The 12,507-nt window shown below is 36.6% G+C and overlaps 1 protein-coding gene across 8 annotated transcripts in view; it reads left to right on the forward strand.

The window, feature by feature from the left end:
• LOC103047438 (RALY RNA binding protein like) overlaps positions 1-12,507 on the forward strand; it is a 280,689-nt gene that overhangs the window by 239,766 nt on the left and 28,416 nt on the right. For 6 of the 8 annotated variants that reach the window (XM_022673402.2, XM_022673403.2, XM_049480159.1 and 3 more), the window contains exons 3-4: positions 2,766-2,841; positions 12,139-12,186. In XM_022673402.2, coding sequence (XP_022529123.1) covers positions 2,766-2,841; positions 12,139-12,186 — 124 coding nt within the window. The remainder of the gene's footprint in view (positions 1-2,765; positions 2,842-12,138; positions 12,187-12,507) is intronic. The other 2 variants (XM_049480161.1, XM_049480160.1) reach the window with 1 other exon arrangement.

A 12,507-nucleotide genomic window follows, 5' to 3' on the forward strand; every position in this document is an offset into this window, starting at 1 on the left:
GCGCCTTAGTTTCTGTGTTTATCTCTTGTTTATGTTTCTAGTTTCTTGTTTATTTCCGTGTTCCCTAGCTCCTTGTAGATACCCCTGCTTTGTTTTTATTAGTTTATTCCCTTGTATATATTTCCCTAGCCCTGTTAGTTTATTTCTAGTTTCTCTTGTTTGTTTAGGTTTATGTTATTTTGTTTCACTGTTTATTTTGGTTATTGGTTTTTGATTTATCTTTGTTACGTGTTTACTTGTTTCTTGTTTCTTTGTTATTTATTTATTAAATATTTATTTCTTACCCGCGTTTACGTCCGCCTCCACGTCTTCCCTGCACCTCACCATGACAAGGATAAAGCTTATTTTTAGCTAGAAATAAATCCTACTGATTCTAAAAACTGAAGGGATCCTTGTTTAATAATAATTTCTCCTTTAAAATTTCTTCCGTGGCTCGTTTTAGCGCATTATTTCTAATTTTTTTAGTCAGAGACCTCCATTCTAAAGTATTATCCGGTGTTTCGTCAGTGTTTTAGTAACTCTGTGGCTGTGTAGACACGCGTGATTTTTTATTATTTTTTTTACAGGTAAACCTAGTTTTGAACCATTTCTTTTTCATCTGTATTTTGATTGAATTGAATTGAATATTTTTCTTAGGCCGTAATCTCCCAGCACTAGCACTCTGTAGTAAGCTTTAATGCTATGGCTGCTCAAGGTGTCGATTTTGAAGTTGTTCAAGGTTGTATTTAAGTTTTCAAAACAAGGAAAAACTGTGTTCCAGTACTTTCTCATACGACATCTACGCTTATCATGAATTAATTAACTCTAAGGTAATTCAGTTATAATGCTAGGTTATGGGGTCATGTAGTTAAGATCGAAAAAGAGATTTTGAGATTTATCTATTTTAATAGAAAGCGAAGGGAGCAGCTGTCTCATCAGAAGAAACATTGACCTTGGCATTGCTCGTTTTCAGGCAGAAGAGTGGAGGAGCATGAAATCATATGTACTCTATATATCCCCTATTCTATACGTCTGTTTAACTAGCATATATATATATATATATATATATATATATATATATATATATATATACACAGAGCGGAGGCATTTGGGTTCAGTGTGCTTGTCTTTGCTTTAGTTCTGCTGTACTATTACCCAGGCTGCATTATTCATGCATTTGAATACAAAATACATTTCACAGTAGAGCTGCGAGTGAAATTACGCACCTGAGCTGTGGAGGAAAAAAAAAAGCTCTTAAAGGCTAATGCATTACAGCGAGCTCAGGTAGAGTAGAGGACAGACTGCAGTTTTTCTCCTCGTGAACCGTAAAAGCATTCTGAAATCACAAATAGCTCAAGGATTAGAAATTAATTACTGCTTTCTGTAGAGAAAGTCTAATACAGAATTCAGTGCTCTCAGCTAGACTGTGTTACAGCATGGCGGTGGTGGGAGAAGCTGGGAGACTGTGTGGCTGAGGACATACTTTATTACTTTACCTAAGTAGAAATTTTGGTTATATATACTTTACTGGAGTAATTACTTTTTACTTTTATCTCTTACCTTTTCATACAATTATCTGCACTTTCTACGCCTTACATTTTAAAAATAGTTGTGTTACGTTTCTAGAAACTCCTATCCAAATAAATCTCTCCATCCAGATAGAGTGAATCTGATTGTGGTTGGATGTAGAGAAGTATAAACTATATACCATTCCGACACCCTATTGGTTTATACTGTGATTCATCACACCAGCACACATCAGCCCCAACACACACACACTCCAGCAAGAACATAGCAGAGGTATGAAGCCTATTTATGAAGATGAACCGTGCAGAGACTCAAGAGAACTACAGACAAACTCCAGTCCAACTAAGCTTTAATATCTTTAATATATTTACATTCTACTAAAATACATTCATTTACAATGGGGCATATATGCAGCTGAAACAGGAAACAGGCTAGAGCATCCCAAATTATATTATCACCATTAACATTTTTAATAGAACATTATACCACAGTTAGTTCCAACCCTGCAATGTGATTGGCTGAGAGGTGTTCTATGAGTGCCGTTATCAGCTGGTAATGCACTGTAACTGAAGCTCTCCATGTATTACTCCGCCACATACAGGTAACCTAGCAATGCAACGATGCAGAGCTTACAAGCCAAACAGCACAGCTACAAACAGAGCAGCATTAGTGGAACTGTTTTAACTTGCAGAGTGTTTATAACCAAACAGATCTTATTTTTATTGTCCTCTTTAAATCTTTAAAATCTTTTAATAAACAACGATAATGGAACTGGGGTATAATTTAGCAATAATACACGCGGTTCCTTCTATAATGTTGTGGTCGTAGATCAGCACAGCAGTGCCAATATTACACATTATAGAGCTAACCTCCAGTGTATTATTGCTTATTTATAGTCATTATGGCTTTTAGTAAAATGTGTTTTTTGAGGAGTGGGGAGTTGTAGTGCACTATAGGGTTAGGTGGTGTGTCCTAAGCTTTTGTCCTTAATTGCATTGTTTTCTCTTACATTACTTTTACTTTTATAATTTAAGTAGCTTTGAAACCAGTACTTTTATACTTTTACTTGAGTAAAAAGCTTAAATTGATATATATATATATATATATATATATATATATATATATATATATATATTTTGTACTATTTTTAACAGAGTAATAAATGTGAATACATTTTACACCTTTAATGAAGTGTGTTGCGCTGCAGATGTGTGTAATTGTATGTTAAAATGATCTTTTCTCTTTTGCTCTCTCTGCAGATATAAACATGGCAGGAGAACCCAAACCTTACAGGCCTAAACCCGGCTCCAAACGGCCGCTCTCAGCCGTCTACACGTGAGTGCTGCTTTTATCTTCTGTTTTATGAAACTTCAAAATTAAAACATTATTTTAACTACATTCATACAGTCAATATAGTGGATCTACACTATATTGAAATATATATACTTATTTGAGCAGTGCTAAAAAAGAAGCACTTTGGAAATGTTTTTTTTTATATTTAAGTATGAAAAGGGTTTTAAAGGTTTATCATCTTAAATTCCCCTAAATCTCAGGTAGAACTTGGGGGAAACTCAGTCACTTTACACTGCTTCATATGTAGTTATGCAATAGTAATGCTTAAGGTGTATTAAATAAAAAAGAAGCATGGTTAACAAAGGGTTAACTACATTAAAATCAGCACAAAATGAGCTATTATTATATAATAGATTTATAAATAGATATTTATTGATCGTTTTGAGAGGGTTTCCTCAGAAAAATTAAGATTCCAGCAGTATCATTAAGTTAAATAAGGAATTCACATATAACAGAGGGAAATAGTATAAATAAAAATATCTAATATACAAAAATGTAAAAAGTCTACTGCTTCATCCCACCCCGGCCCCTCTGTGATCCCTCCTCCCCTGCAAAGAGTTATGTCCATAATGTCCAGTAGTTTGTCCATAGTCGTCTTCTCTGCAACCGTCCCAAGAGAGTCCAGTTTCATCCGGATCACCGAGCCAGCCCAACTGATCATTTTGTCCAGCCTGGACATAAAATATTGGATTTTATCTATATTTACCTGCTGTGTGAAGGTAGCTTTAGCCTAAGTGTTGAAGTGTAATAACCAAAATATTATTATTATCTTATTCCATAATATTTTATTAATTTTAAAATGTCTAGTTGTGGTCTCTAGTATGGTAAAGTATAGTAAAGTGCTCAGGTGTTTCTATTCATTAGAAACAGATTACTAAATTACTGGTCTCTGAAAAAAGACAGGTTTTGTCTCTTACTAATGAATATTTATGCCTGCAAACATATTGCCTCTAATTGGCTAACAGCACTGCAGCAAAGAACGCCTTCCTGCCTTCACCCCTTAATGTTTATTTAAGGTCTCGGTAAAAATGCAGAATCAACCGGAGATCCGATTCAAACCTACAGTTACTTACACAAGATAGCTAATGCTAACTAGCTCTGTAAACAAAAGCTTTAAATAGAGTTAACAGAGCTGTAAGCGCCTCCTCAGCTAGCTAGCTCCTTCTGCTACAGCCCAAGTTCAGCGTTGCCTGTGGATAGTCCTGAGCCAAGGTGGGCGAGGCCATGAAGTCACTGGTAGACGTAGACGTAGAATTCTTAGCCTTTGCTGATCAATTAGTTTTTCTGAGGATTTTCTATTACTAGCTACTGCAGACAATGGAGGCTGAGAAAAGTTTAATATGAAGCGTGCATATACAACTCAGAGAGACCTGAGAGTATTCTCACAAAGAACAAGAAGAAGTGGATTTTAGTGGATTTTAATGAGACCTTTAACAAATAAGGTTCTAAAGTTAAAGTTTTAGTTTTCCGCTTGTAAGTACCACTTCACTGGCTGCTGGAGTGAAAATTAAAAGTGGTGCAAACTATTCCACAGTTTCTGACCGCTTCCAAATGCAGCGTAACTGTGGAATGCAGTCCTAAACGCAGTCTTCCAATGGAGTAAGTCCTTAACGACTTCCAGAGTGTCCATTTTTCAATTTCACACAAAACATACTCACAAAAATCCACCAATTACAGATAAGAGGCAGATAATGGACAGACAAATCCATCAGTTAGACACAGTGAGAGGCAGAAGACAAGTTTCTCAACAGCTCAGTAATACATAGAACAGTATTACAAACATATTAACAGAAACAATGAGAAACCGTGATACATTCTTTATGATCGTTACAGTGTTGTCTATACTCAGGACCCCCCAACAGTCTACAGTGTTCCTCTGACCCTGTGTTTTGGCTAAGATGGATTGGAGTGAACTGCAGACCATATGGGAGCCCTGAGGACTGGTTTGAGAACTCCTGACCTAGATAACCACTTGACTTTTCACTTCTTCATTAAAAATCTCCCTATTAACTATTAACTGCACTGGAAATCCCAGAGTTTAAATCATATTATATCAATATTCAACAATATTACTTTCACTGTTATTTAGGTATCACTTTATTTGGATGGTGCATTGCAGATGCCTCATATATGCTCAACTGAGATTCAGTTAATATTCATCTGAATGCATATTAAATGCGATGAACTCTAAGCTGAAAGGGTGGGAAGTAGATTCTTTATTGAATGTAACCCTATACCCAACTTTAACATGAAATCTAATATTAACTTTTTAGCATTATATTTAGGATTAAGGTTTGGGTTAGGGTTAGATTTAGGTTTGAATTTGAGGCTAAGGTTCAATTTAGGGTTGAATTTATACCTGAGGTTAGGGTTAGGGTTCGATTTAGGGTTGATTTAAGGTTACTGTTTTAGTTAGGGTTAGATTTAGGCTTGATTAAAGGTAATTTTTTGGGTAAGGATTCAATTTAGGGTTGATTTATGGTTAATGTTTTAGTTAGGGTTCGATTTAGGGTTGATTTAAGGTTAATGTTTGAGTTAGGGTTCGATTTAGGGTTGATTTAAGGTTAATGTTTGAGTTAGGGTTCGATTTAGGGTTGATTTAAGGTTAATGTTTGGGTAAGGGTTCAATTTAGGGTTGGATTAATGGCTGAGTTAGGGTTAGGGTTAAATTTAGGGTTGATTTATGGTTAATGTTTTAGTTAGGGTTCGATTTAGGGTTGATTTAAGGTTAATGTTTGGGTAAGTGTTTGATTTAGGGTTGATTTAAGGTTAATGTTTGGGTAAGTGTTTGATTTAGGGTTGATTTAAGGTTAATGTTTGAGTTAGGGTTCGATTTAGGGTTGATTTAAGGTTAATGTTTGGGTAAGTGTTTGATTTAGGGTTGATTTAAGGTTAATGTTTGGGTAAGGGTTCAATTTAGGGTTGGATTTATGGCTGAGTTTGAGTTAGGGTTAAATTTAGGGTTGATTTATGGTTAATGTTTTAGTTAGGGTTCGATTTAGGGTTGATTTAAGGTTATTGTTTGGGTAAGGGTTCGATTTAGGGTTGGATTTAAGGTTACTGTTTGGGTTAGGGTTTGATTTAGGGCTGATTTAAGGTTAATGTTTGGGTTAAGATTAGATTTAGAGCTAAGGTTAGGGTTAAATTTAGGGTTGATTTAGGGTTGAGGTTTGAGTTAGGGTTCAATTTAGGGTTGGATTTGAGGTTAAGGTTGGAAGGTAAGGGATAGAGCTCGATGTACATTTGTAATATAAATCTACAATATAGTAAATAATACAAATAAAGAACACATATTGATAAATACTTTTGATACTGATACTGTATACTCTATATACTAAATGTGGTAGCATCACAGTGCACTCGGTTCAGATACATCAGCTCACAGACGCCTTGTGCTGATCAACATCACCCTAGGAGTGATGAGGGGAAACAGCGCCATCTACTGCACCCACCCGGAGACAGCAAAGCCAATTGTTCTCTCTCGGGGTTCTGGCAGCTGGTGGCAAGCTGCATGACTGGGATTTGAACCGATCAGCGATCTCCTGATCGTAGTGGCAGTGCTTTAGACCACTGGGCCATTTGGCTCCCTCTCATTGAATAGTTTTGTTTAGTTATTACATTATGTAGCCCTGAACTTTTGATTTTTTTATATTTGAAGGCCACTGATTGCGTTTGTTATTTTTAGCTAACTCCTGCAGGTTTACAGAGCTCACTAAATGTAAGATTATGTTAATGTGATTATGCTCTCCTCCCTGAGTGTGTGCTCCTGTTGTGCTGTCTGCTCTCCTCACAGAGATGCTGTGCTGTTATTATAGCATGTTCCACAGGGTTTGTCTTTGAGAAGAAGAAGTAGCACTGTATTAGTAAGCAGAGAGAAGGTGAGGATGGTGGAGAGATAGCCGAGTAATGCGCTCAGCACTTTTTGTCACATGTATTATCAGTCTCAGATAATGCAAAAGCTGTGCGTCTTTGTCCGGCTGCCGGTGAGCACTTATCTACCACAATTTATCCTCATATTTGCTGAAGCTGCACTTGTGTCACGTTTGGAACGGCAAGTCCAGGACTTACAGAAAGACTTCAGTGAAGATCTAAATCTCTCTAGTGAAATCTAACTTAGCGAGGAATTAATGAGGGGAGAAATCAATTGGGCCATCAGTTGGTGGGGGTTTAGCTGGTGGTCTCTGAGGGTGGGTATTGAAGAGGCTTTGCTGAAAGTTGTTTCTCAGCAGAGTGAAAACAGAAGAAACACACCTGGGATTATAATTGCACTATTTAAGCTTCGTCCACAGTTGTAAAACTACTTTTAAAGTAATTTATGCAAGCTTGTACAAGTCATAGAACCCTGTCAAAAAATCATATTGTTAGAAAATGTAGGATACAGTTAGGGCTGCATGATATATTGTTTAAGCATCTTCATTGTGATAGTCACATCGCAGGATGTGCAATGTCACTTAAGGCAATTTAAACAAACACGTCATGTTGCTATGTTTTGATTCTTGACACAAGAAGTAGATACACAGCATTGTCTCTGTGTCTGTGTGAGTGACAGGCTGCTGCTGCCTAAGAATAATAAAGTAATAAAAACAAAGTAACCACATGGCCTCCATCCACATGTTTGGGCACATGCTTGTGTACCTCAGTCCAGCACAGTTTAGCAGTGCAGATATTTCCACTTACAGTTTGATTAGTGGTTTTAATCTCAGAAAAAAATGCTCTTATTTAAAAAAAACTGTTATTTTGCTTTTTTCCTCTGGTTTTGAGAGCTTGGCGCTGACTCAGCTCTTGATCTGTCCAGAATCGCGACAGTGCATGGGTTGGGTTGGGGCGGGTCTGGTGACATCATGGGCCCTGCATTGTTTAATATTGCTGTATATATATATATATATATATATATATATATATATATATATATCGTCAAAAAAGATATATTTGCAATGTAAAACTTTTCCAATATTGTGCAGCCCTAGATACAATACTACTGATTCAATTATGTCATGACTGTCCAATAATAATTGGGTCTATTCATCATTTCATGATCATCTTTTACCTTGAGCTTGTCAACAAATGCATGTGTAGAGCTGATGTATATTTACTGCAATGGAAGATAAATGAATGATGAGTTTTAACAAAAGACTGCAAATAGCTATAAAATCTTGCACAGGGACTCTTTTATTGCTTGTTGTAGCATGTTTCGTTTGGCTAACTGTGAAATTGAAGGGTAGCCTACATTTTCAACCCAGGTAATTTTGTTAAATACACAATGTATGCATAGTATATAAAATTAGCTGTGAATTCATCATTTTGTATTTCTATTTGTATTTATTGTGTTGTATTTCTGCCTCTGTAAGGGACATAGCACCTAAGTATTTGGCTTGAAAACTTAAGTTAACTTCCGATTCAGAACAAAACCATTAGCTTAAATACGTTTCTTAAAGCTTAATAATTAATGCAGTTGCGTGGGCATATTCATGCTTTTGTGGGTGACATGTATGGATAGATCGATTCTAATGTGAAAGTGATATCAGAAAGAGGGAGTATTCTATGCTATGTAATCATTTCTTGTTAAATTTCAGTCTTTTGTGCTCACAATAAAGCTAAAAAAGAGGAAAGAGAAAAGAACCACTGGAGATGAAAACGATGGAAGGGGTGCACAATTGATCTCTGATAAACTCTGATATTAGTAAATTGGCGTAGAGTCAGGTACACAAAGAGCAGGTCCAGCTGGACCATCATTTCTTGCATGAGCAGCAGTGATTGGCTTTAGATTCCTGGTTTCCGTGAAGCTAATAGAAAGGTTTGTTGTGAATGGAGGAAAAATGGAGAGAAGTAATGAGGCTTGCATTTGCAGATACCCAGCGAGACTATTATTTCCCAGCCTGAAACACTTCCCTGAACCCTTTTATTGCTTTGTTTTTTCCCCCTCTTGTTCTAGATGTAGGTTTTCCATTAGCTATCAGTGTATTCATATTTATTTTTGTCTTCTCATTTAGGTTTTGATATTACAAATTCATTAAAACTTGATTTGCATTTTAACAGTACATTTCAAACAGCCATTATGTAACTGCGGTTAATTAGGAAAACATAACGGCAGAACGACAAAACCATCAAAGAAGTGTTTCAAATGGTAATTGCTTTTTTAAATTAAATTGAATTAAAATTTGGAGTAGGGACTAGCTCTATTCAGCTGAATTATAATGATGCGAGGGAGCGAGGGCGTTTGCTGGAGCTTGAAGTGGCGAGCGGCGGGTTGGTGGCGAGACGTCGGCCGTGGCCATGGTGACCTGGCCGGGATTAGCGGGGTGGGAAGACAGGCCGTGGTGCTGAAAGCAATTTGAGCTGTGCTCTGTCTCGCAGCTCTGTTCTCCAGCCCTCAATCCTCCACTCTCGCGCTGACCACTCGCCGTGACCTGCAACCTAATCTACATGGAGTGTGTCGGGTTAGGCGCTGCTTTAATTCGCTTGGGGAGAAGCGCTGCTTTAAGTAAACACAGGAAAACTTTTCCACACGCCCAACTCTAACCATGACGGAAAATAACAGCTTCCTGAAAAACATCTGTAAAGTTTGAGATGTGGACATGCTGAGCATTTACTGCATTTGCTGCATTTTAAAGGTTTGCACAAGATCCTAACACAGAATACATGAATCTGTGGAGACTGCAGGTCTGTGAAATAGGGGCTTTTATAAGGGTGATTCATTGCTGAGAGGATTGTAATGTCCTGAGTAATGTAAAGCTCTTAAAGTAGCCATAGCCATATTCTATGTACTAGGGCTGCACGATAAATCGTTTAAGCATCGTCATCGTGAATAGTCACATCACAGGACGTGCAATGTCAATTAATGCAATTTAAACAAACACATTGCAGTGTTTTGATTCTTGACACAAGAAGTAGATACACAGCACTGTCTCTGTGTCTGTGTGAGTGACAGGCTGCTGCTGCCTGAGAAGTGTTAGGGGTGGAAAGAAAGCAGGAGTAAACACGAGGTAACCTCATGGCCTCCATCCACATGGTTGGGAACGTGCTTGTAAACGTGGGCACGTGTCGAAAGCTGTGCACCTCAGTCCAGTCCAGTTTTCAGTTACGCTTTTAATTACAGAAAACCGCTCTTATTTACCTTTTAAAAAGCCATTATATGCTTTTTAATGACAAAAGGGCCGATGACTGTTGTTTTGCTGTTTTCCTCGGGTTTTGAGAGCTCTGCGCTGACTCAGCTCTTGATCGTTTCGGACGCGAGAGAGCACACAGGTTGGGGTGGGGCTGGTGATGTCATGGGCCCTGCACTGTTTAATATTGTGATTTATTTATATATATATATATATATATATATATATATATATATATATATATATATATATATATATATATATATATATATATATATATCGCTGAAAAAAGCACATTTGCAATGAATTTTTTTTTCCAATACCGTGCAGCCCCTCTAAATACTATATTATATGTATTTATTTTGTTCTGCCAACTTCTTGCAAGGTTTATATCATATTCTTTATATAAACATCATTTTCCAACCTCACTTTATCTCCAGGAACAGGGCCGTTTGTATACAGTGGTATGAAAAAGTCTGGGCACCCCTAATAATTTATTTTAGGATTTTTCATTTATAAATCATTGGTTGTTCAGATCATCTATTTCAGTTAAATATATCACATAGCAGATGAACACAGTGATATTTAAGAAGTGAAAGGAGGTTTATAGGATTTACAGAAAGTGTGCAATAATTCCCTAAACTGAATTAGGCAGGTGCATAAATGTGGGCACTCTTATCGTTTTACTGACTTGAATAACTTAACAGCAATAATTAAGCAATAAATCACCTTTGACCTACATACACAGGTAATTCCAATTATGGGAAAGAGTTAAGGAGACAATTTCAAGTTTTTATTTTTCTTCTTTCTATCTTCTCTGAAGAGTGGCAACATAAGAGCCTTAAAACACAACTCTCAAATAACCTGAAAACAAAGATTGTTCAACATCATGGTTTTGAGGAAGGATATAAAAATCTATCTCCGAGATTTTAGCTGCAGTTTCCACTGTAAAGAACATAGTGAGAAATTGGAAGAACCACAGACACAGTTCTAGTTAAGACTTAAAGTGACAGACCAAGAAAAATCTCAGATCACAGTCCAGCTCCAAAAAACCTACAACATCTTCTTGGGAGAGTAATGCAGAGCACACGCCACAAACAGAGTCGCTTGAGGTATGCTAAAGCACATTTAGACAAGCCATCTTCCTTTTGGAATAAGGTGCTGAGGACTGATGAAACTAAAATTGAGTTATTTAAAGGGTGATATGCATGATGGAAAAAGAAAACAGCATTCTAAGACAAACACCTATAAACACAGCTGATTTAAACTCATCAGTAACTAGTTAGGCCTTCATTAGAAAGATAAATCCGGAGGGACTTATAAGCAGGAACCCTTTGTCTTGAAACTAAACCAGGTCATTGACTGAGTTGCACTGGTTAAGCATAATTTTATGTTGTTGTTTTATCTATCTCCATATACTTACAAACAATACAGTAACACTTTATTTACTTACAAAATAATATTTATTTTGCTTAATTATTAATTAATAAACAAAATTAGAATAGTCCAATAATGCTGGATACAATAACTGATTTATTTTTATTATATATACAGTAACATTATTAGTAACATGTATTTTTTTTTGTATATTATCTGTGCTGTCTGATCAAAAGCTTGTATCTCCAAAATGGCAACTTTTCTTGAAAAGCCAGTGTAAAAATAATTTTGGAGCATTTGAATTTGCCTATTCAATTGGTGCAATTTGGAACGAATATAAAAAGAAACCCAAATATAAACAGCCAGATCAACATTACGTCAAAAGTGAGATACAAGGATTTTGCATAGCAGTGATTAATTTTTTTTTTTTTTTAATGTGTTAAAACTGAAGGTGCTTCAGATGGTTCTTTGATCAGTACAATAGACAAAAAAACACTTTGGCTCCATAAAGAACCGTATTAGTTATGGAAATCTGCCACAAACAGCCTAAAGAACAGTCAACTAATGTAAAAGTTATGTACCAATCTTTAATTATGGCTTACTTACAGAAATGTTTGGTTCTTGTGGAACCAAACATAGATTTTTATGGAACTATAGATAAAAGAGGTTGTTGTATGGCATTGCTCCAAGAACCATCTGAAGCACCTTTTTAGTTTAAGAGTACGTATTAACACCGATTTACCAGCAATGCCATGAACCTCATGAACCTTTTTGGCTTTTTCTTTGTTTGTCGTTTCAGTGGTTACGAATTTGACTACGACTACTACCGTGATGATTTCTATAATCGGTATGTATCCCTCCTGCCCTGCTATTCTAATGGAAATTCCTGCTCCAGTCAGTGTTTATGACCTGCACACGCCTCTGAAACCGCTAATGCCTCGTCCAGAATGGATGTGAATCATAGATGCAGTATGAAAATCGCTGTTTTTTTTTTATTTATTTTTTTTTTATATTTTGGCCTTTAGCAGAGGTCAGTGTTCGTCATTGTGAGGAGCGTGGCAGCATAAAGAACACAGAAAACAGTAAACCAATTAGTGGTGGCATTCAGGAAGAGCTCACTGCAGGGCCGGATCCGCCGTCCTCACTCACCCACATGCCATCCTTGGGT

This window comes from Astyanax mexicanus, chromosome 6 (assembly GCF_023375975.1).
Source record: "Astyanax mexicanus isolate ESR-SI-001 chromosome 6, AstMex3_surface, whole genome shotgun sequence".
In the NCBI taxonomy this organism is placed as follows: Eukaryota; Metazoa; Chordata; class Actinopteri; order Characiformes; family Acestrorhamphidae; genus Astyanax; species Astyanax mexicanus.